Source organism: Pezoporus wallicus, unplaced genomic scaffold (genome assembly GCF_028554395.1).
Source record: "Pezoporus wallicus isolate ANWC-B61680 ecotype Strahan unplaced genomic scaffold, APGP_CSIRO_Pwel_v1 contig_4800, whole genome shotgun sequence".
In the NCBI taxonomy this organism is placed as follows: domain Eukaryota; kingdom Metazoa; phylum Chordata; class Aves; order Psittaciformes; family Psittacidae; genus Pezoporus; species Pezoporus wallicus.
The window spans coordinates 79,640-104,045 of record NW_026643029.1 but is presented as its reverse complement, the minus strand read 5'-3'; the positions used below and the strand labels follow the sequence as shown (position 1 = coordinate 104,045).

General features: G+C 41.7%; 1 protein-coding gene across 1 annotated transcript in view; it reads right to left on the bottom strand.

The window, feature by feature from the left end:
- Positions 1–2,543: 2,543 nt before the first annotated feature.
- LOC130592289 (ceramide transfer protein-like) overlaps positions 2,544–24,406 on the bottom strand; it is a 75,436-nt gene continuing 53,573 nt past the window's right edge. Inside the window, exons 7-14 of the mRNA XM_057396521.1 lie at positions 21,931–22,088; positions 16,453–16,545; positions 11,340–11,426; positions 10,846–10,932; positions 9,560–9,634; positions 7,980–8,075; positions 2,695–2,827; positions 2,544–2,614 (exon numbers count right to left, since the gene is read on the bottom strand). Coding sequence (XP_057252504.1) covers positions 2,544–2,614; positions 2,695–2,827; positions 7,980–8,075; positions 9,560–9,634; positions 10,846–10,932; positions 11,340–11,426; positions 16,453–16,545; positions 21,931–22,088 — 800 coding nt within the window. The remainder of the gene's footprint in view (positions 2,615–2,694; positions 2,828–7,979; positions 8,076–9,559; positions 9,635–10,845; positions 10,933–11,339; positions 11,427–16,452; positions 16,546–21,930; positions 22,089–24,406) is intronic.

Here is a 24,406-nt window from a genome sequence, read left to right as displayed (position 1 = left end):
GGCAGGTCCCAAGGGTACCCAAAGGCCATTCAAAACCTTCAGAACTCTCACACGATGCTGCTGTACTTGTCACTGGGGCTGGTGTAGCTGCTGTGCTTGCCGGCTCTCCCACCACCAGCTTCTCTTTTCCTGAGTCCAGATCTTCCTCCTCTGCCTTGCTGGGAAATGCTGCGTGGTCTCCTGCATCCTCCTGGGGCTCGGCGGGCGGCTTCCGGGGAATGCTCTCGGCTGTCGCGGGGCTCGGCTCAGCCGCGGGGCTCGGCTCTTCCGAAGGGCTCGGCTCCTCCGTGGGGCTCGGCTCCTCCACCACCTTATCCCGCTGCTCAGCAGCCGCTTCCTTCTGCTCCTCGACCGCCCCGACCTCCTCCACCGGCAGCCGTCGCCTCGCGGCCTCCGGCCCCGCTCCCGCCGCCGCTTGGTCCCCGGGGCCGCTCTCCTGAGCCGCTTCGGCTGCCGCCGGCTCCCGGGGCCGCTCCCCCTCGCCTCCCCGCAGCCTCACGAAGATGGAGAGCAGGGTGAGGGCCAGGACGGTGAAGAGCAGCCAGACGGCCAGGTACAAGTCCACGGCCACGTCCGTCCCGCCCTGCTGCTGGAGCCCGCCCGTATTACAAGCCATTGCCATAAAGCACAGTGAGACAAGAACCTTAGCCCAGGCCCCACACTTGATAAACACTAACACAGCAAATACCGGCTCTAAGTAAGTTACAACATTCTGAAGCTGTGAGATCAACAAGAACAACTCTGAGAGCCAATAAATCAGCATTGTGACGAGTGACTATTAATCCAGTCAGATCTGTCGTTATCTCAACCCTTCGTGCCCCATGTTGGGCGCCAAAAAAGAACTGTCGTGGTTTAAACCCAGTCAGGTAACTCGTTCACTCACTCCCCCCCCTTCTTTCCCTCCCCCTACTCCCGGGGGGGGGGGCGCGCGGCGATGGCCAGAGGAGAATCAAAAACAATGCAACTCCCACCGGTTGAGATAAGAACAGTTTAGTAACTAAGGTATAACACAAATCACTACTGCTACCACCAGTGATAATAATGATAAAGGAAATAACAAGGGAAGAGAATACAACACCTCAGCACCAGCTGACCAATAACTCGCCCCCCAAGCCCAACCAAGCTCCAACCGATACCTCCTCCAACCCTGCAGTCTCCCAGCCCTTCTGGCTCACTCCCAGTTACATCCTGGGCATGACGTGCTGTGGTATGGAATACCTCTTTGGTCAGTTTGGGTCAGGTGTCCTGTCTCTGCTTCCTCCTGGCTTCCCCTCCTCCCTGGCAGAGCATGAGGCTCACAAAGTCCTTGGCCAAACCAAAACATCGCTATCAGCTCTGTTCCCAAGCTGAAAGTCAAAACACTGCACTACACCAGCTACCAAGGAGGAGAAAAATGACTGCTACTGCTGAACCCAGGACATATGTTTATCAGGTTATATGTCTATACTTAATTTAAAAAAAATAAAGCAAAATTTTAAGACCTTTGAAAGGCAGGGAGCCAAGCTGCTACTTTTTCAGTAGACACCCAGGAAGAGGCATTTCCCCTCCTGTTCTCTCAATCTCAGGTTTATATTTCAGTTAATACTTGTAAGCTACAAACTGAACTACTGGTTAAGTATAAATAGATGCATCTACAGTTATTTATGTCTCCATAAATATGGAGAGAGACAGAGAGAGTAAAAGAGAGAAAGACATATTTATAACAAATATTTCAAGAAACTTCTACTTTAGTGAAACAAATACGGTAAACTGGTATTATTTAAGAGAAAGTTTCAGAAGCCAAGTGTCTGATAAAATAAAGTAAAACTGCACAGAAGCCATTTTCCTGACACTCAGTAGGGGAAAAAAGTCTAACTTTTACCACAACACTATACAGTTCATACAAATGCCTTATTTAAAAATTGGAATCTGTTGTTAAGGCAGCTTTAAGTTAACTACATTATTAGGAAAATTGTAAGAAACCCAAAATATTTGTTTTAACATTTGAGTATTTGAGTATACTAATACTTGGAATCATGCAAGATTAAAGGTGAATTTGTTCACTCCATTCCCAGAGGTTTTTTTTTAACCTGTTAGGTTACAGTTATTGGGTTGATAGGAATATTTTAGTAAAGCTACATCAGAACCGGTTGGGGTGAAAAAACATAATGAAGTTTAAAGAACAAATGTACCAGCAATTATACCACATCATAATGCAAATGCATATGTCAACTAATCGTGCTCAACAATAGCCTTCATTACTGTAACAAAACACAGTGGTATTGTTTTCGTCCCTGTAGTCAATGTCAATTTATTGCTTTAGCTTGCTTTAGATGACCCTTGCTTGCTGGCAGTGATATACTTAGATGAAAAAAAGAACTCATTTGTTATTACAAGCCCTATCAGACACATACACATCCAATTATGCTATCAAGCCAAGTTTTAAAAATTGAAAAAGTTGCAGTTTAATAGAGAACCTGTTCTGAACCTCTGTTTTGAATAGTATTTTAACTTGTTCAGATGTTAAAGTATTTCAGAATAGATTAGAACGCGTATGCCCCAGGCTAACTAAGGTGTGTATACAGGTGAAGTGTTATTACCTTATGCATCTGGTAAATGATGATTGCATCATCAGCTAAAGCACAAACATCAGGTCAATGTTATAAACAATATGCTTGCTGATAAAAATGCATAGCTTAAGAACTGATTCCTTACTTTCCCAGTCGTTACGAACATTGACGTTCCAGAAGTAGTGGCAAACTTCATGCCCTGTTACTCCTTTAACAGCATGTGTTGCTTTCAAAGGATCTAAAACTGTTCCATGATCTTCCACCTCTCTTCGGTACACCTATGGCCAAATACAAAGAAAGAAATGCAGAACAAAAACTGACAAAACTATTAGAATAGAATCATAGAACACTTAGGGTTGGAAAAGACCTTAAGATGATCTAGTTCCAACCCCCCTGCCGTGGCGCAAGGGACACCTCACACTAAACCATTTCACCCAAGACTCCATCCAACTTGGCCTTGAACACTACCAGGGATGGAGCATTCACAATTTCCTTGGGCAACCTATCCCAGTGCCTCACCACCCTCACAGTAAAGAACTTCTTCCTTATATCTAAACTAAACATCCCATTTAAGCTTGAACCCACCACCCCTTGTCCTACTGCTACAGCCCCTAATGAAGGGGATCCCCAGCATCCTTGTAGGCCCCCTTCAGATACTGGAAGGCTGCTATGAGGTCTCCATGCAGCCTTCTCCAGGCTGAACAACACCAACTTTCGCAGCCTGTCTTCACACAGGAGGTGCTTCAGGCCCCTTATCACCCTCGTGGCCTCCTGTGGAATTGCTCCAATAGCTCCATGTCCTTTTTATGTTGAGGACACCAGAACTGTACATGGTACTCCAAGTGAGGTCTCATGAGAGCAGAGTACAGGGAAAGGATCAATTTCTTCGAACCTGCTGGTCACGCTCCTTTTGATGCAGCCCAGGATACGGTTGGCTTTCTGGGATGCAAGTGCACACTGCTGGCTCATGCTAAGTTCCTCATCAACCAATAATCCCAAGTCCTCCGCAGGGCTGCTCTGAATCTCTTCTCTGTCCAACCTGTAGCTGTGCCTGGGATTGCTCCAACCCAGGTGTAGGACCTTGCACTTGGCTTGGTTGAACTCCATGAGTGCTGGGGTTTAAACCCAGTCAGCCACGCAGTCTCCCCCCCACTCCCCGCTCCTCCCCCCTGCTCCCGGAGGGATGGGGGGGCAGAATCGAAAGAATGGAACTCCCATGGGTTGAGATAAGAACAGTCCAGCAACTAAGGTATAACACAAAACCACTACTACTGTCACCAATAATAATAATAATACTAAGGGAAAAAACAAGGGAAGAGGATAAAACTGCTCACCACCTGCTGACCAGTACACAGCCTGACCCGAGCAGTGATCTAACCCTTCCAGGTAACTGCCCTCAGTTTTACAACCTGCGCATGACGTGCTGTGGTATGGAATACCTCTTTGTCTAGTTTGGATCAGGTGTCCTGTCTCTGCTTCCTCCCAGCTTCCCCTCCTCCCTGGCAGAGCATGAGACTCAGAAAGTCCTTGGTTGGAGTAAACATTTCTTAGCAACAGCTAAAATTATCAGTGTTATCAGGACTGTTCCCAGGCTGAAAGTCAAAAACACAGCATTGCACCAGCTATTAAGAAGGAGAAAAATGACTGCTACTGCTGAACCCAGGACAATGAGGTTGGCATTGGCCCACCTCACAAGCGTGTCAAGGTCCCTCTGGATGGCATTCCTTTCCATCAGCATGTCAACCAAACCACATAACTTAGTGTCGTCAAAAATTTGTTGATGGCACATCAATTCCACTGTCTTAGTCACTAACAAAGATGTCGAACAGGATGGGTCCCAACACCGATCCCTGAAGGACACCACTTGCTACTGGTCTCCATCTGGACATTCAGCTGTTGACCACAACAGTCTGCATGCAGCCATCCAGCCAGTTCTTTGTCCACAGAGTGGTCCAGCCATCAAATCGATGTGTTTCCAATTGTAGAGACAAGGACGTAATGCGGGAAAGTGTCAGATTTAATTCTAACTGGGCCTTAGCTTTCCTGGCCTGGTCCATAGCTTCTTGGACAACGTCCCTGTATTCTTCCCAGGCCCCCTGTCCTCGCTTCCACCTTTTATAAGCTTCTTTTTTCCCCTCTTAAGTTTCCTCAGTGTGATAAACACATAAATGTATTGGCTTTCGCAAATCATAGGTGTGGTTATGTGGATATAACTGTACAAGTTTACAATAACAGAAACAAAGCTTGCTAAAGACACAAGATTAGACAACAAGTTAAAAAGGGCTAGAACTCTTGAGCAAAACGGAGTCACATAGCAAAATAATTTGTAAAGCTAAAAGAAAGGGGGGGGACATGACATCTTGATATAAGAAAAGCTAGCGCCTTGAAAACATAGAGTTAAAATACATTTTAGCTTAGTTGTAGAAAGAGAACAATGTTCATGTTGTAAGTCTGTGGAATGTAGTGGCCCCATTAAACATGAGTTAGTTGTTTCACACTAGTCTTCTAAAGTATCTTTAGCTTTAAAGAACAATGTTTGTGTTGTAAGTCTCTGGTGAGATAACAGGATTTAGTGGCCCCACTAAACGAGTTATTTCACACCATCCTTCTACTTATCAGTTAGTTTAGAGACAGAGCCTCCCAAACATCTGCTAGCTTGGGATACTCCTTGTCTGCCCGTCCTGCAATGAATTTTGCAGGAAGGTCGCACTGTTCTAAATCTTTGCTAGTTATAAGAAGAACTACAGATATGGCTGGTTTCAGCTAGTTGTGTGATTACTGGGGTGTCCAACTATGCCAAAGGTGAAAAGTACACTGTGAGGAAAACTGCTTACTTCATCTTGAAGACCCCTACTCACAAGAGGAAGACTGCTTACTTCATCATCAAGACCCCTGCCCACAATCACTGGAGAGCAGTGGGCAGAAGCCAAGAGGAGGGGATTTATGCTAATAAGTTCCTGGAGCTAGTTATAATATTCCCCACCTATATGTGGGAATTATGAATATGTATGTGACTAATGCAATAGTGAAAGTATATAAACCTGTAACAAATACTAATCAGTTGCACCTCTGGCTATGGTCATGTGCCCATCCCTTTTGCTTTTGCTTTATTGACTTTGTCCCTCAATAAAACCTTGTTATCTTGTTTAGAGGAGTGAGTTCCTATTTCATATCAGCAACTCCTTATTCAGCCATGGAGGTCTCCTGGCCCTCCTGCCACACTTCCTTCTATTTCGGATGCAACACTCCTGAGCTTGGAGCAGGTGATCCTTTAATATCAACCAGCAGCCTGGGCCCCCCTGCCTTCTACGGCTTTATCCCATGGAACCTTACTGAGCAAGTTCTCGAACAGGCCAAAGTCTGCTCTCTTGAAGTCCAGGGCAGTAAGCTTCCTGTGTGCCCTTGTCACTGTCCTGAGGATGTCAAACTCAACCATCTCATGATCACTACAGCCAAGGTTGCCTTGGAGCACCACATTCCCAAAAAGACCCTCCCTGTTGTTGAACACAAGGTCAAGCATGGCACCTCTCTTTGTCATCTCCTCTGTTACTTGAAAGAGGAAGTTGTCTTCCACACAATTGAGGAAACTCCTGGGTTGGTTGTGCTGAGCTGTACCATCCTTCCAACATATATCAGGGTGGTTGAAGTCCCCCATGAGGACAAGGTCCTGCAAGCATGAGTCTGTTCCTATCTGTCTATAGAGACCTTCATCCACAGAGTCCTCCTGACCAGGTGGTCTGTAACAGATCCCCACAGTGATGTCTCCCATCGCCATTCTCCCTTTGACCCTGACCCACAAACTCTCTGTTAACTGATCACCTGTTCCCAGATTGAGTTCCATACTCTCCAGCCTATCACTGATATAAATAGGTACTCCCCCTCCCGTCTGCTGGGCCTGTCTTTTCTAAAGAGCCTGTAACCTTCCATTCCAACACTCCAGTCATAGGAGCCATCCTACCATGTTTCTGTGATGGCCGTGATATCATATCCCCATAGCCATGCACACATCTCTAATTCCTCTTGTTTATTTCCCACACTACGGGCATTTTTATAGAGGCATCTGAGCTGAGCTCCAAATGAAGACTCATTGGCTGGAGCAGCTGAAATATCTCTGAATTGCTCCAAGCATTTATTACAGGTGCTGGCAACTGCCTGGGAGTGTTGGGAAGGATCAATGCCCCCTTCCCCCAACACAGAATCATAGAATAGTTAGGGTTGGAATGGACCTTAAGATCACCTAGTTCTAACCCCCCTGCCATGGGCAGGGACATCTCACACTAAACCAAGGCTCTGTCCAACTTGGCCTTGAACACCGCCAGGGATGGAGCATTCACAACTTCCCTGGACAACCCATTCCAGTGCCTCACCACCCTTACAGTAAAGAACTTCCTCCTTATATCCTTACATCTAGTTTAAAGCTGCCTTGACCAGCCTGGCAAATCTCCTACCAAAGCAGCTCTTCCCTTCTTTGTCAGAACAGCTCCACCAGCCTCCAGTAGACCTGGCCTCCCAAATCAAGTCCCATGTTCTAAATAACCAAACCCCTGACCATAGCACCACTGTTCTAACTATTTATTAACCTGCCAAATCCTCCTGGTCTTTTCAGTGTCCTCCCGTCTGACCTGGAGTATTGAAAAAACTATCATCTGATCTCCAGATCCCCTAACCACCTCTCCCAGGGCTCTGTAGTCTTTCTTGATGTTCTCCAGGCTACTGCTGTGTTTATCACTAAACACCCATGAAAAGTGGTTAATAGTCAGTGGGACTTACTAGACCAGGCAGCCTCTCAGCAGCATTCCTGATCTGAGCTCCTGGTAGGCAACACACCTCTCTCGAAACTGGGTCAGGCCAAAAAATGGGTGCATCTGTGACCTTGAAAGTAGAGTCACCCTCTACTATGACCTGCCGCTTTTTCCTGGAGGCACTAGTACTGATCCTCTTTACTGATGCGTGTTTTAATTGTTTAAAGTTTCTTCAGCTTTGATAAAAACTTACCTAGAAGACTAACACATGAATAATTTGTCATGTCAGTGTTCTCTGGTAACTACCAATGCAGATGTTCTTGCATGGCACTTCACATTAAAATACCAGTATTATGAGTCTCTACTCCAAAAATTAAGCTACCTTATTTATCACTATGCACAAGAATGTATACAAGCACAGCGGAATAGCCAACAATAACTTGCTACAATATAACAGTTTCATACATTGAATTTACACACCATTTTGATACCAAGTTTTAAGTAGGAAAAAATGAGAAAGGAATCTGAATAGATTAGAAGCTGCAGCTCTTGTGGACTCTAGTTCTCTATTCTCAGAGAGACATTTTAACAGCATAACTTGCTGCGTGATAGTATTCAAAGAGAGTAAAAATATCTGTCTTTACAGCATATCATCTCTTATCAATTAAGGAAAAACCCAAATGTTTACCTTCATTTCTCCTTCTTCTACCACTACCTGCCAATTTGCATCTCCTCCTACATCTTGCAAGGAGTATGTCATATGATTTTGTACCATCTCTTCCACCTTTAAAGGAAAAAAATACACATTTTTAAATAATTCCTTCCATCTTCTTGGACAGGGGACTGGTACAGTATTAGAAGCCACAAGTCAATAATTCAAATCCTGTGCAGGAGCTGAACTTCGACAACAGAGCCTTCTATCACAGATCAAAAACAGATACTTCTGGCCTTTGGAAGCAAAAGCCAAAATCTTGACTCAACTTCCAACTTCATTCTTTATAGGTACTTCCCTATCCTTCCTTTACACCTCTAAACTGTCAAAACTCGCTATTTCAACCTAAGACAGTTTTATTTCAGTATATAGGAAATTGCTTCAGGTATCTCCAAATAGAATTACAATGTACTGAAAAACTTGAAAGCCAATATTCGCTGAAGGGCATTTAAAAAGCTGAACAAAGAAGGGGGACAGACCAGCTCTAAAAAAGTGAATGCATATCAAAAGTCATATTGAAACAGCAGTGAAGGAAATGGGCATAAGCAAAGCATGCCTATTCTGTTTCATTAGCATCTTTGCACAGTTGCCTGTTAGAAAAAATGAACAGAAGTGCTTGCATTCCAAAAAATCACAATGATGCAGAGGCTCCACTATTATAAAATACTCATTTAAAACTTACTTAGCTAGACAGTTGTGTGTTTATCTTAAAGGCCAAATATTTGATACATTTTTATCAAGCTATGTGAACACCTTTTTTTTTTCAAAATAACATGCATAAAAATAGGTGGTGGGACAGGAAATGGATTTTTATTTTAAATCTACATTTTTATTCTACTCTGTTTCTTTTGTGTCTGTCCCCCCAATTTCCAAATTCCACTCCCCCACAAAACAAAAAAATAGAGACAAAAATATAAAGTATCCATTGTTGTGTAAAGTTTACAAGTTATGGAAACAATTTAATAGCTCTTCAACCTAAAAGGTCAGCAACTACTAGAACTCATCACAGAAAATAAGTCCATGTAATTGACACAATTTTCCCAAATTACTAGAAATACCTTTTTTAAAAAAGGGAAAGCACTATAAGCAAATGTTAGTCAACTGAACAACATACAGATTAGTCTGGGGTGTACAATCGATCACAAGATTAATAGCCTGAACCTATAAGTGTTTTTTGCACAACTTACAAAAGTATATTCTATGCACACTAGGCTTTATAACCTATAAAACATAATATAGGAAGTAGTACAAGTATAAAGCAATATTAAAGAATACTTAATGAAATTTTTCTGATCTGATATAGAATTGAAAGATGTTGTTTACTTTTAATTAATGTAAGTAATTTTGTTTGTACAATGTACCCTTTGGACAATACACTTCAGACCAGGAAGAAAAAAAGTAATTGAATCAAATAGAAACCCTCAAAGACAACTACTTAGTACAGGAATAGAGAACTTATTTTCTGTTTTAACATACTAGTTTAATGCTAGCAGTGATGAAAGAGGATGAAACGCAGCAAAGATATGCAACCCCCACTCTACACAGTAATACAGTACCTGGGTGCTGAACCTGTGAACATCTGAGGCACTGACTAGATTAATGGAAGACATGGAGGAAGAGCAACTATAGGGCTACCAGAGACAGACAAAGAAAAAACCAAGTAATCAAAGCAAAGGCACAACAGAACATTCAGTACCAACTTGCAAGTAAGAAATAATGAAGGAAAACAAAAGCAACATAAGCAGCAAGCACAGCAGTGAATGCTGATTTCATGCACCTATTATGCAATGTGTCCAGTGTAGCCCTAAGAAGAGCATTGAGTGTTTTCACTAAAAAAACTAAACAAAGTCAACTGATCCTTGACTGTTTTGTTTCATTTTGTTTTGTTTTTTAATCAATTAAATGAATTTGCGTGAGGGTATCTGTCCTGGTTTCGGCTGGGATAGAGTAAATTTTCTTCCTAGTAGCTGGTGCAGTGCTGTGTTTTGGCTTAGTCTGAAAATAATGCTGACAACACACCGATGTTTTAGTTGTTGCTCAGTAGTGCTTACCCTGATCAATGACTTTTCATTCTCTCATGCTCTGCCAGGGAGGAGAGGCACGGGAAGCTGGGAGGAAGCAGAGACAGGACACCTGATCCAAACTAACCAAAGGGGTATTCCATAACACAGTATGTCATGCCCAGTATAGAAACTGGGGGAAGTTACCCAGAAGGGACCAATTGCCGCTGTGTTGGGCTGGGTATCAGTTGGCAGGTGGTGAGCAATTGTATTGGGCATCACTTGGGTTTATTTTTTTTTTTTCCTTTCCCCTTTCAGTTTTACATCTCTCTCCTCATTATTTTCCTTATCATTATTATTATACTGTACTTTATTTTAGTTATTAAACTGTTCTCATCTCAACCTGTGGGTTTTACATTCTTACGATTCTCCTCCCCATCCCATGGGGGGGGGGGGGGGGAGATAAGAGGGGTGTGAGCAAGCGGTTGCATGGTAATTGGTTACTGGCTGGGTTTAATCCATGACAGCATCGTAATAACACTGAGGTTAGCAAATTCAGTTTGTTTGGGTTTTTTTCCTCCTTTAATATATTCCTTAAATGACAAGCTTGATACAAGTGTAGCATTTTCTAAATAGATACTGAAATCAGTATTTTTTTTTAGTCAAGACAGAAAACAGTCCATTCCAGCTACTTCAATTGAAAATGAGTAAACCATTGACAGTTATACTAGAAACACCTAAAGAAATTAATTAAAAAAAAGAATCTTACCTATCCATATAAAATATTATGTAGAAATAGAATGCAGCCTAGTATTCAGAGCAGATAATGAGAAATATCTTACCTTTTGGACAAATCTATGAGCCCCCACAGCAGAATATGCATCTCCAGAAGGTAAGGATGTTGGCCAGTATAATCTTTCACTTTGGGACTGCAATAAAATAGGTTTAATTATTGGTAGTCAGTTGCTACTGGGTGGACTACAAAACCAAGTGAGGTATCTTCAATCTATATAATGGCTACAACAACTAATAATTTGATAGTCTTATTTTCACAGGGCATGAGTTACATATAATGATACGTTTTAAACAGTACTAATACACTTATTTAGGAATTAGAAACCAGAGACATTCAATTAGCTTAACACTTAAACTATCCTTTTCTATGCAAGTTGTGAAGTCACTTTCACAATGATATTTAACTGTATAAATATTAGAGAATTCCACTTGTGTTAGTATAAAATATCTAGAGTTTCAAGAGATGCGCCCCAGGACTGAGTAAGTCACAGAAGTTTTCCATGAAGTGCTCATCATTAACACATTTCTCAAGTATCAATACCTGTTCTTCCATTTGATCCTGTCTATCGAGAGCAGCTTCAACAGCATCAAAGAATTCTTCTTCATTAATCAGACTATTAGGACCCTCCTAGAACATAAGAAACAAAACTAGTTCAAAATTTTGAACACATGAATGCCCCACTTAAGCTCAATATTAGAAATAGATATTTACATATCATGCATAAAACAGGCAGAAGGAAATTTCTTCCAAAGACCTCAATTATTTTCAACAATATTCTTACATTACAATTCATCTGAAACCCCTACTTGTTGAAGGAAGTTATTTACTTTAATTACAATTTAGGCATAGCTCTACAAAGCAAGCAAAAAAACAGGAAACTGAAGACTGAGTAACAGTGTCAATATGCTTTGAAATGAGATTTAGGCTTTAATTAACATATATCTTCTTTTAAAAATGTTTACATTGTGTCAGTGAAGTAAACATATTAACATAATTGTGCAGTTACATGCCTTCCAAAAGTACTCCAGTGCTTTAGGGTACATTTTAGATGGAATCATACAATCATAGAACAGTTAGGGTTGGAAAGGACCTTAAGATGATCTAGTTCCAACCCCCCTGCCATGGGCAGGAACACCTCACACTAAACCATCGCACCAAAGGCTCTGTCCAACCCGGCCCTGAACACTGCCAGGGATGGAGCATTCACAACTTCCTTGGGCAACCTATTCCAGTGCCTCACCACCCTCACAGTAAAGAACTTATTCCTTATATCTAACCTGAACTTCTCCTGTTTAAGTTTTAACCCATTACCCCCTGTCCTATCACTACAGTCATTGATGAAGAGTCTCTCTCCACTATTCTTGTAGGCCCCCTTCAGATACTAGAAGGTTACAATGAGGTCTCCACGCAGCCTTCCCTTCTCCAGGATGAACAGCACCAACTTTCTCAGCCTGCCTCATACAGGAGGTTCTCCAGCCCCCTTATCATCCTCATGGCCCTAGAACTTCCAAGTCTAGAACTTATTCCAACAGCTCCATATCCTTTCTGTGTTGAGGACACCAGAACTGAACACAATATTCCAAATATTGTGTACTTGGAGTCCCAGAACTGTAAACAATACTCCACAAGAGCAGAGGGGCAGGATTACCTCCTTTGACCTGCTGGTCATGCTCCTTTGGATGCAGCCCAGGATATGGTTGGCTTTCTGGGCTGCGAGCGCACACTGCTGATCATGTTCAGTTTCTCACAGACCAACACCCCCAAGTCCTTCTCCGCAGGGCTGCTCTGAATGTCTTCTCAACCCAACCTATAGCTGTGCCTGGGATTGCCTCAGCCCAGGTGCAGGACCTTGCACTTGGCTTGGTTGAACTTCATGAGGTTGGCATCAGCCCACCTCGCAAGTGTGTCCCTCTGGATGGCATCCCTTCCCTCCAGCATATCAACCGAACCACACAGCTTGGTGTCATTTGCAAACTTGCTGAGGGCACACTCAATTCCACTGTCCAGATATGTGCTGAAAGCACAACACAAGACAAAATCCTGGGGATCACTATTGAAACTTCGTGGAAAGAACCGTTAAACAACAAACAGCAAGTAGACTTGAGTCAGCTATTAAAAACTTGTGTCCACTAAGTAAAATGGAAATTAAAGAAAACTAGGTTTACCGCTTTATTGTATTGTAAAATGAATTGGTCTAGCAAATTTCAAAAACCTACTTTACAACAAGGATATCTGGGAGAAGCAGCTGAATTCATAACCAGGTAGAAAAAGCTCAACATTATAACTATCTTTTCTTTAAAAATACTAAAATAATAAAAAAAATCAGCAGAAACATCTGTAAGCAAAATATATTAGACCAAAGCAGAATAAGGTAACCTGAGCTGAAGAAAAACTTCTATTCTCAAAAAAGTAAGGATTCTGATTCTTCATGCAGTTTCACATTTAAAGGTATAAAAAGCAGCATGAACATGCCTGAACAGCCACAGAAACTGATTTACCCACAAACACACTCTGTCCAATCAATCATAGAATCATAGAAAGGTTAGGTCTGGAAAGGACTCTAAGATCATACAGTTCCAAACCCCCTGTCATGGGCAGGGACACCTCATACTAGACCATGTCACCAAAGGTGCTGTCCAACCTGGCCTTGAACACCACCAGGAATGGAGCATTCACAACTTCCTTGGGCAACCCATTCCAGTGCCTCACGACATGAGGCATCCACAGCTTCTCTGGGCAGCCTGTGCCAGTGCCTCAACAAGCTCACAGTAAAGAATTTCCTCCTTATATCTAATCTAAACTTCCACTGTTTAAGTTTGAACCCACTACCCCTTGTCCTATTGCTACAGTCCCTAATGAAGAGTCCCTCCCCAGCATCCTTATATCCTTCAGATACTGGAAGGCTGCTATGAGATCTCCACACAGCCTTCTCTTCTCCAGGCTGAACAGCCCCAAATTTCTCACCCTGTCTTCTTCAGGGACCATAGTGGTAGGACAAGGGGTAATGTGTTCATACTTGAACAGGGGAAGTTTAGGTTAGATATAATGAAGAAGTTCTTTATTGTGAGGGTGGTTGAGGCACTGGAATAGGTTGCCCAAGGAAGTTGTGAATACTCCATCCCTGGCAGTTTTCAAGGCCAGGTTGGACAGAGCCTTGGGTGACATGGTTTAGTGTGGGGTGTCCCTGCCCATGGCAGGGGGGTTGGAACTACATGATCTTAATGTCTTTTCCAATCTGAACTATTCAATGATTCTATGATTCTATCCCCGGCCAGACTCAACTCTGACTGGGCCTTAGCTTTCGTGACCTGATTCCTAGCTTCCCAAACAACACCCCTGTATTCCTCCCAGGCTGCCTGTCCTTCCTTCCACTATATATAAGCTTCTTTTTTCACCATCTGAGTTTGCTCAGCAGTTCCTTGTCCATCCATGGAGGCCTACTGGCTTTCGTGCCCCATTTCCTTCTAGTCAGGACAAATCGCTCCTAAGCTTGGAACAGGCGATCCTTGAATATCAGCCACCTTTTCTGGGCTCCCTGCCCTCCAGGGCTTTATAACATGGGAACGTACTGAGCAGGCTCCTGAACAGGCTAAAGTCTGCTCTCTTGAAGTCCAGGGTAGTGAGCTTGCTGTGTGCCCTTCTCACTGTCCTGAGGATCTCAAACTCCACCGTGAAATGATCGCTGCAGCCAAGGCTGCCTTGGAGCATCACTAGCAGGTCGAAGGAGGTGATCCTGCCCCTCTACTCTGCTCCTGTGAGACCTCACTTGGAGTACTGTGTGCAGTTCTGGCGTCCTCAACATAAAAATGACATGGAACTGTTGGAACAAGTCCAGAGGACGACCATGAGGATGATCAGGGGATGGGAGCACCTCCCGTATGAAGACAGGCTGAGAAAGTTGGGGCTGTTCAGCCTGGAGAAGAGAAGGCTGTATGGAGACCTCATAGCAGCCTTCCAGTATCTGAAGGGGGGCTATAGGGATGCTGGGGATGGACTCTTCATTAGGGACTGTAGTGATAGGACAAGGGGTAATGGGTTAAAACTTAAACGGGAAGTTTAGATTGGATATAAGGAAGAAATCCTTTACTGTGAGGGTGGTGAGGCACTGGAATGGGTTGCCCAGGGAAGCTGTGAGTGCTCCATCCCTGGCGGTGTTCAAGGCCAGGTTGGACAAAGCCTTAGGTGACATGGTTTAGTGGGAGGTGTCCCTGACCATGGCAGGGGGGTTGGAACTAGATGATCTTAAGGTCCTTTCCAACCCTAACTATTCTATGATTCTATGATCACATTCCCAACCAGCCCCTCCCTGTTGGTGAGCACAAGGTCAAGAATGGCAGCACTTCTCAGCTCTTCTACCACTTGTATGAGGAAGCTGTCATCCACACAATCGAGGTACCTCCTGAACTGCTTGTGCTGGGCCATACCATCCCTCCAACAAATACCACTGTGGTTCAAGTCCCCCATGAGGACAAGGGCTTGCAAGTGTGAGGTTGCTCCTCTCTGCCTATAAAGGAGTTTATATATGCAGTGCTCCTGATCTGGTGGCTTGTCCTGAGTTTGGCTTTAACAGCTATTTTTCTCCTTCCTAGTAGCTGGTGCAGTGCCACATTTTCGACTTTAGACCGAGAACAGTGCTGATAACACACCAGTGTTTTAGTTGTTCCTAAGTAATGGTTACCCCAATCAAGGACTTTTTCAGTCTTGTGCTCTGCCAGTGAGGTGTGGCATAGGAAGCCAGGAGGAAGAAGAGACAGGACACCTGAGACAAACTAGCCAAAGGGGTATTCCATCCCACAGCATGTCATGCCCAGTATATAAACTGGGGGGTGTTACCCAGAAGGCTCAGATTGCTGCTTGGGTCAGTCTGGGTATCGGTTGGTGGGCGGTGAGCAACTGTATTTGTGTTTATTGTTTTCTTTTCCTTTTCCTCTTTTAGTTTTATATTCTCTCCCCATATTATTTCCTTTATCATTATTATTGGTGGTAGCAGTAGTGGTTTTGTATTATACCTTAGTTACTGGACTGTTCTATTTTCCTCCCCATCCCTCTGGGAGTTGGGGGAGGGAAGTAGGGGGAGAGTGAGAGAGCAGTTGAGTGGTTCTGAGTTACCATCTGGGCTTAAACCATGACATGGCCTGTAGCAGACCCCCATAGCAACGACCCCTGTCACTGTTCTCCCTTTAATCCTGACCTGCAAGCTCTCTGTTGGCTCATCACCCATCCCCAGGCAGAGTTCTGTACTCTCCAGCCTATCATTGACATAAATAGCTACACCCCCTCCCTGTCTGCCTGGCCTACCTTTCCTAAAGAGCCTATAACCTTCCATTCCAACATTCTAGTCGTAGGAGCTATCCCACCATGTTTCTTTGATTCCAACAATGTCATATCCCTGTAGTCATGTACACATCTCTAATTCCTCTTGTTTATTCCCCATACTACATGCATTTGTGTAGAGGCAGCTAGCCGAGCTCCGAGTAAAGCCGACTCATCGGCTGAAGCAGTTGGAGTAGCTCTGCATTGCTACAAGCATTCAGTCTAGGTGCTGGCATCTGACTGGTATGCTTGGGATGTATCAGTTTCTCGCTCCTTTAAGAAACAAACCAATATTCAAAGGCCTTAGCATTTTTAAAAACTTGAAAAGCAAAATTTGTACCTCGTAGTCTGGCCCTCCAAAGTGGGACTTTTTCTTCAGTTCTGTCACAGCATTTTTGTAAGATTCTTCAACCCTTCTCCTTTTCTCTATCTCCTGTAAAATTAAATGATCATTTGATACAGCAAGAATGAATTGGCCAATAATAGTCATCATGCAAATAAATGGAATGACCAGTATAGTTTTGTTGGTTTTTTTTCCCGAAGTAACAATTGAAAAGCTGCCGATTTTTTTATTTGAATGTATGCATTATATATGCCCATATACATGTATATATAATACAAAGCTTGGGGAGCTAGCTACCTTGAGAATACCTTCAAGTCATGTGGAAGATACTAGATCAGCAAGCAAAATTTGGTATCTAGTTTAAGCATAGCTATTCATGGTTTGCTGAGGATCAGACTTGGTATCTGTCAGTTTATATAAACTTCTTAACACAGATGCTTGGGCAGTGATAACAAAGGATGAAAATTAAGAGTGGTAGAAAGCTAACATGTTGAATGGGATGAGATACTAGTGAATCACAGCATGTAAGAAGCTTTTATCTATAATTAAGTGGCATAGGATCCATGCAAATCATTTTGTGAACTCCGTGCAGAGACTAACAAATTATCATTCTCCCATAATAGGTTTGTGAGTGTACTACAGACACTAATGATATCTATATTATTATATATGTTGAATAAAGAAGTAGTAATACTGGAATCAGATTAAACCTAGCATTTCCTCTGCAAATTCTACATACTGACAGATATTCCCAGAGAAAAAGCTATAAATACTTCTGAAATTCTTGCAGAATTCATCTCTAGTACATAAGATGTTTCTCTATTCCCTTTTGGCAACCAGACACTACACACTACTTCTTGCAGATATGAGTATGATTATTCAGCAACCCAATTTGAACTTTAATGATTCAGTGGAAAACCTTTATCAACACTTAAAAGCTGAGTTTACCAAATGAGAATTTGGTGGTAATGTTCACACTGGAAAACATACTTTCCAGTTCCTAAAGAAAAATTTGAAAAATAAAGGAAAAGCTTTGATGCAAAATAAATTAGTAAGTTTTCCACAGGAAAATTCTTATGAGAAGAGCAGCACTGAGATGAAGACAGTATTGCCTTTATATGTTAATGGAGGTTCTTCCCTTCATGGAACTACCACAAACAGTTGATAAGAGCTAATAATTGTTTTGTGAAATTTTGCAAGCTTACCTATTTTGAAAGTAACTGGAGAGTCCTGAAGATGCATAAAGCATGACTTGAGTGTAAGTCATTGAGAGAAAGCATAGAAGTTCTACCAGAACACTTGGAATGAAAAACAAAAAAGCCTCTAAAACAACAACCCCCTGATCCCCACACTTTCTGTACTTCAATCTGCAAATTAGTGATGATTCACATGTGTCAAAAGACAACTCTCTATATCTGTAAGCTTCTCTTGGCGACTGTCATGGTTTAAGCTCAGTCAGGAACCCAGAACCATGCAGCTGCTTGCTCACACCCCTCCTTCTTCCCCCCAATCCCGGAGGGATGGGGAGGAGAATTGAAAGAATACAACTCCCATGGGTTGAGATAAGAACAGTCCAGTAACTAAGGTATAACACAAACCACTACTGCTACCACCAGTAATAATAATGATAAGGGAAATAACAAGGGAAGAGAATACAATTGCGCACCACCCACCGACCGATACCTAGCCCGAACCAAGCAGGAATATAGCCCTTCCGGGTAACTGCCCCCAGTTTTACAACCTGGGCATGACGTGCTGTGGTATGGAATACCTCTTTGGCTAGTTTGGGTCAGGTTTCCTGTCTCTGCTTTCTCCCAGCTTCCCCTCCTCCCTGGCAGAGCATGAGGCTCAGAAAGTCCTTGGTCGGAGTAAACATTTCTTAGCAACAACTGAAAACATCAGTGTTATCAGCGCTGTTCCGAGGCTGAAAGTCAAAAACACAGCACTGCACCAGCTACTAAGAAGGAGAAAAATGACTGCTACTGCTGAACCCAGGACAGAGACAACATTAAATAAGGCAGAAATTGGGAAATTGCTTGATTGCACAGCAGAAAAATTACTGGTGTATTAAAACTGTAAAATTTAATGAGACATTTAAGTTACAATTGTGAAAGGAGAACAAAATAAACTACCCAAACATGTTAATCTTAAAGTAAAATTTAACATTCAGAAAATAATTTTGCACATTAATACCAATTATTAAGACCAAAGGAAACAAGAATAGAAAAATGTTGCTGTAGCCATGACAGCAAGAAAAGCATCATCATAAGGATTATGTTGCAAATGAAAAGATGAACCAAATACTAAAGTTTAAATCCTTTCCCTGTTTATCCATTTTCTTTTAAAAAGTCTATTTTAAGAATACATTGCAGAGGCTCATACTGAAAAATATACTGCACTGGAAAAATAAAAAGTCAAGCTCAAGATCTTAACAGCTAAGAAGAAAAGTTCAAAAGCAAAGCTGCAACTACATTTAGCTTTAATTAACATTACATGCTTTTGTATTAATTTTATTCTGGCCATCTGAATCTTTTGGCAACAGACAAAACTAAATATAGAATTCTAAAATTATAATCATTAAGTGCACTATTTTAGTAGTCATCTTCAAAATTAAAAGATGTTTTTATAATGATTTCTTGTTTCCAAAGGTTTAAAAATAAAGTTTACAACCTTCAGAATGTAACTTAAAAACCTTTCATGTATTTAAAAAACAGGGTTTCTAGAGAAAAATACTTGCTTCATAACGTACTCAAATTGTAGCCAGCTCCAGATTCAACGAGTTCTAATGAACTTGAGCTTTTTAATATTAAAAATATTGGAGGACAGCTATAATTTTTAAATACATTTGCTTCAAGTTCAGCAGACATCTCGTTGTATCTTTAGGTTAAACTGTCCCTCTACAAGATGGAGGTTGCATAGTTTTGTGAAGTAGCAGGACTCTCGCTAATCACATTTGTGTTTTGCTGTCAAGCAAAACTTGGTTCTGAAGCTAGTGGAGTGAGGAAGCTGGAGAGGGAAGGAGAGCAAGCTGGATTACAACAATACTCTGTTGAGGAGGAGGAGTTGTTCCAGAGCAGATCAAATATCCACACTGCAGCCCATGGAGGACCCCACACCAGAGCAGAGGGACATTTCCTGAACGAACTATATTCCAGGGAGGACCCCCACTGGAGCAGAGTTTTCCCCAGAGGACTACAGCCCTGGAAAGGACCTGCACTGGAGCAGGGGAAAAGTGTAAGGAGGAAGGAATGGCAGAGACTAAGTGTTTTGGACTGATCTCAGATCCCCCATTCCCCACCTCTCCCACTCTGCACTGCTTGGGGCTAGCAAGCTGGGAGTAGAGGGGCCTGTAGTGAAAATGTGAAGTTGAGACTAGGGAAAAAAAATAGGGAAAGCAAGCTGTTTTAGTGTTTGTCTTTCTGTTTCCCACTAACTGTTTAATCAGCAACAAATTGATTTTGCCCAAATTCTGCCATGACAAGAAGTGGTAAGCAATCTCCCTGTCTTTCTCATCCTATTCCCCCCCCCCAGTCCTGCTGGATGGGGTGGCAAGTGAGCAGCTGGGTGGGCATTTGGCTGTTAGCTAAGGCTAACCCACCACAATTCTATATTATTTAGTTCAATTAAAATCTCCTATTCTAAAAGGACAGCAATTAGAGGAATCCAAATAAAAAAAGGTTATTTTATATTAGAATGACAGTACTTCACCATGAGTATGCTGTAAACCCCAGAAAATTTCACTGACAACTGTGACAAAGTTGCAGGTCTAACAAAGCAGAGAAACTTAAAATCTCCAAGTTTTTAGAAGATGTTGCTATTTTAATTTCTAGGAAACCAAGTCCAAATAAGCTTGTGACCCCTTTTAAAATGTATTTATACTCATGCTGTATGAGGTGGTATGTTGCTTTATATCAGTCACATGAGACTCAAAGTGAAATTTAGGTTTGAATTTGTTAATAGCTTGCAGCAAAAAACAAGTGCTTTAAAGTTAGTCCACAGAAGGAGAAAAACATGACAACTAAACTAATTCAAATTCTATATTAACATATTATTCTGTAATAGTGTATACTAATGTACTGACAAAAAGAAATTCACTTAATCAATCCATGTTCTAAGCAAAGTCTGCTCAGCAAGAGTGAACTGTGTTTACTCAGCCTGAAGAAGAGAAGGCTTTTTTAGGGAACTTAACAGTAGCCTTCCAATACCTCCAAGGAGGTCATCAAGAAACTGAGCCAGGCTCTTCACAGCAGTCTCTAGTAGATAAACAATAGGCAGATATTAGAATAAGAGCTACTCAAACTGGATATAATGAAAAACTTTTTCACTATAACAACAGTTGAGCAGAACAGGCTGCCCAGAACGGCTGTGCAGTCTCCAGCTTTGGAGACTTGAAATAAGATTTGATAAAGCCCTGAGCAATTCAGTCTGATCTCAAACTGTACTTCCTTTAAGCAGGAGGTTGGACTAGAGACCTCTTGAGGTCTCTTCCAACCTGAATTACCCTATGATCTCATGAGCAAGTTTCAAGTCTCAGGTCTGCTATAATTCTTCCAAGTACCTAGATGAAGCAATAATAAATTAAGTGTTGACAGAAGTCACAATACAATTAGATAGGACCAGGCCTTTGACATACAGACAAATAAGAGCCAGGATATGGGCAAGGATTTAAATTTGGATGTATTTTGTCCGAATGACTTAATTCTTTGAATTGTGTACCACTAACACATATGGAGTAAGACTTGAAGTGTAATATGCACCATATGGAAACATGTTAAATTAAAAAGGAGGCAACAACAGCTAAAGGACTGTGTAGGACACCAGCCAGTGATGGCAGGATTCTAGAAGTCAAAGCCTGAAGTACACCCTATCCATTCTTCTAGCACATCTCATCTGAAGAGAGAAGACACTTCTGCTTTTGAGTTGCTATAGTGGTTGAATAGGCTTACCACTGCTATAAGAATAACAGATATACCACACACACCCCTAAAAAAATAACCAATTGATATAAAACATGACTTAAAAAAATCTCTTCAATATCCTAAAGGTGAGTGAAATAACTGTATCTTAGACTTTTAAAGTTAGAACTGGTTGTTGTCCTCAGTACTGTCACCATCTCATCACAATTAAAACATTTCAACATTCAACAAACATTTTGCAAGCATGGATAATTAGGACTTTTAGAGGAAGGCAAGCAATACACTTATTACTGTAGAATACTATCAGGCTCTTTATAGATATAAAAAAATATAGGAATACTATATGTACAAGGGCTGTGAAAAAAAATGCAATAAATAATGTTACTGTATCACCAACAGCCAGGATGAGGTTTTAACATTTTAATCAGAGTAATAAATAATGAAAGCACCTAAAATTAATAAACGCTGGAATAAAAAGTTAAAACCAGCTAATTTGAAATTTCCATTTCAACTTAAAGAAACAATTTTTTCAACAAAAATAAAAGGAAAGTTATCTTACCTTATCTAGTCTTTTTTGCCAGCTTTCTTCACGTTTTACCATGAGTTCAACACAATGAGAGAGTGTAGCAAGGATTCCAGCAGTAGTTGCCTTGAAAGTTATAGCTTCTCCTTTAAAATCTATGCCATGAATTCCTTTGGGTGTCACATGTGGAAACACTAAACCCAAATATGAATCATTCAATAATTGCTGCCTTTAACTCAAACAAGCATTTTACACATATGCTTCATATTACAATTGTTTGAATAAAATAAAATGCCTAGAAAGTTAATTTAAAAATAAAAATCCAAAGTGCTAATAATTTTCAGCTATCCACAGGATAAGGAAAGAGATTCAAAAAGAGGAATGCATCCCTTCAGCTTCATTTTGCTATACTGTATTTCAAGTCGGCTTGTAATGCTGTATTACTCTTGAAATCATGTAGGTGGCAGGAGTGGGAATACTTTGTAACAATAGCATTTCGACAGCTTGAATTGGGGCCTAATCATAAACATTTCAGATACAGCACTAAGGAACAATTTAAAAATGCAATCAAACCCAAAAGGTAACATTTCATGGCTGCTTTTAGCCGGTAACAATAAATTTAAATACCTCAACATAAAAAGGTATGATATAAAAAGCATCAAATGTGTTGAAGTCACCAAGTAACCATGCAAAGTGCAAGGTCCTACACCTGGGTTGAGGCGATCTCAGGCACAGCTACAGGATGGGCAGAAAAGAGATTCAGAGCAGCCCCAAGGAGAAGGACTTGGGAGTGTTGGTCGATGAGAAAATGAACATGAGCAGGCAGTGTGAACTCACAGCCCAGAAAGCCAACCGTATCCTGGGATGCATCAAAAGGAGTGTGACCAGCAGGTCGAAGGAGGTGATCCTGCCCCTCTACTCTGCTCTTGTGAGACCTCACTTGGAGTACTGTGTACAGGTCTGGTGTCCTCAACATAAAAATGACATGGAACTGCTGGAACAAGTCCAGAGGACGGCCATGAGGATGATCAGGGGGATGGAGCACCTCCCGTATGAAGAGAGGCTGAGAAAGTTGGGGCTGTTCAGCCTGGAGAAGAGAAGGCTGTGTGGAGACCTCATAGCAGCCTTCCAGTATCTGAAGGGGGCCTATAGGGATGCTGGAGAGGGACTCTTCATTAGAGACTGTAGTGACAAGGGGTAATGGGTTCAAACTTAAACAGGGGAAGTTTAGTTTGGATATAAGGAAGAAATTCTTTACTGTGAGGCATGGCAGGGTGGTTGAAACTAGATTATCTTAAGGTCCTTTCAACCCTAACTATTCTATGATTCTAACTACTGTAGGCTTTTGCAGTTCCAACTACTTCATGCTGTCAATCAGAAGATCTGTTTTTAAGGCTATTTAAACAAGTCACTTAAAATGTGTGACAAAAAAGTGCCTATTCTATGTCAAACTTGTGTAATGTTTGATTAGTTATTCTGTCATCCTACATGATGTCAAAATAATATTAGAAAGCAGAAGTAACACCCATGTTGAAGCTGACTGATCCCAGCAAGTTAAAGTAACTCCTGCAATGCCATAGGGAAAGCTAATGACTTATCACCCAGTTGGATACTTCTTTCTTTTCCCAGTCTGCCAGTTTGTCAATGTGCCACTGTTATGGCTTAGAGAGTACAAAAAAATATTTGTGTATGTTTATTCAATAACTATGTCCAAGGGTAAAGTAGAGCTTTCAAGCAGCTAAGTTCTTGTAGGGAAGAGAAATGCAACTGCTGTTCTCTAATGATAGAACACATCTACAATTAATGAATAAAAAGCAAGTGTCACATAGTCTTAAGCAATGGTTTAAGCCTCCAGAGGTTTTCTATAACCCACTTTCAGAAGGAATCGAACATTTTCAAACATATGTTTACACATCACATGCTGCTTCAAACACCTCAATAAGCATACATACTATGGTAGAAGACAGCTTTTTTTGTTTTGTTTCATGTTAATCAACAATACTCCCTAAAAAGGGAGAGAAAGAGGGATGAAGGAAGGAAGGAAGGAAGGAAGCTGTAGGAAGGAGGGAAGCAGTAGGAAGAAAAGACAGAAAGAAGAGGAAGGGAGGGAGAAAGAGAGAAGGAAGGAAGGAAGGAAGGAAGGAAGGAAGGAAGGAAGGAAGGAAGGAAGGAAGGAAGGAAGGAAGGAAGGAAGGAAGGAAGGAAGGAAGGAAGGAAGGAAGGAAGGAAGGAAGGAAGGAAGGAAGGAAGGAAGGAAGGAAGGAAGGAAGGAAGGAAGGAAGGAAGGAAGGAAGGAAGGAAAGGAAGCTGTAGGAAGGAAGGAAGCTGTAGGAAGAAAAGAAAGAAAGAAGAGGAAGGGAGGGAGGGAGGGAGAAAGAGAGAAGGAAGGAAGGAAGGAAGGAAGGAAGGAAGGAAGGAAGGAAGGAAGGAAGGAAGGAAGGAATAGAAAGAGAAAAAAGAAAGAAAGAGAAAGAAAGCAAGAAAGCAAGCAAGAAAGAAAGAAATAAAGATA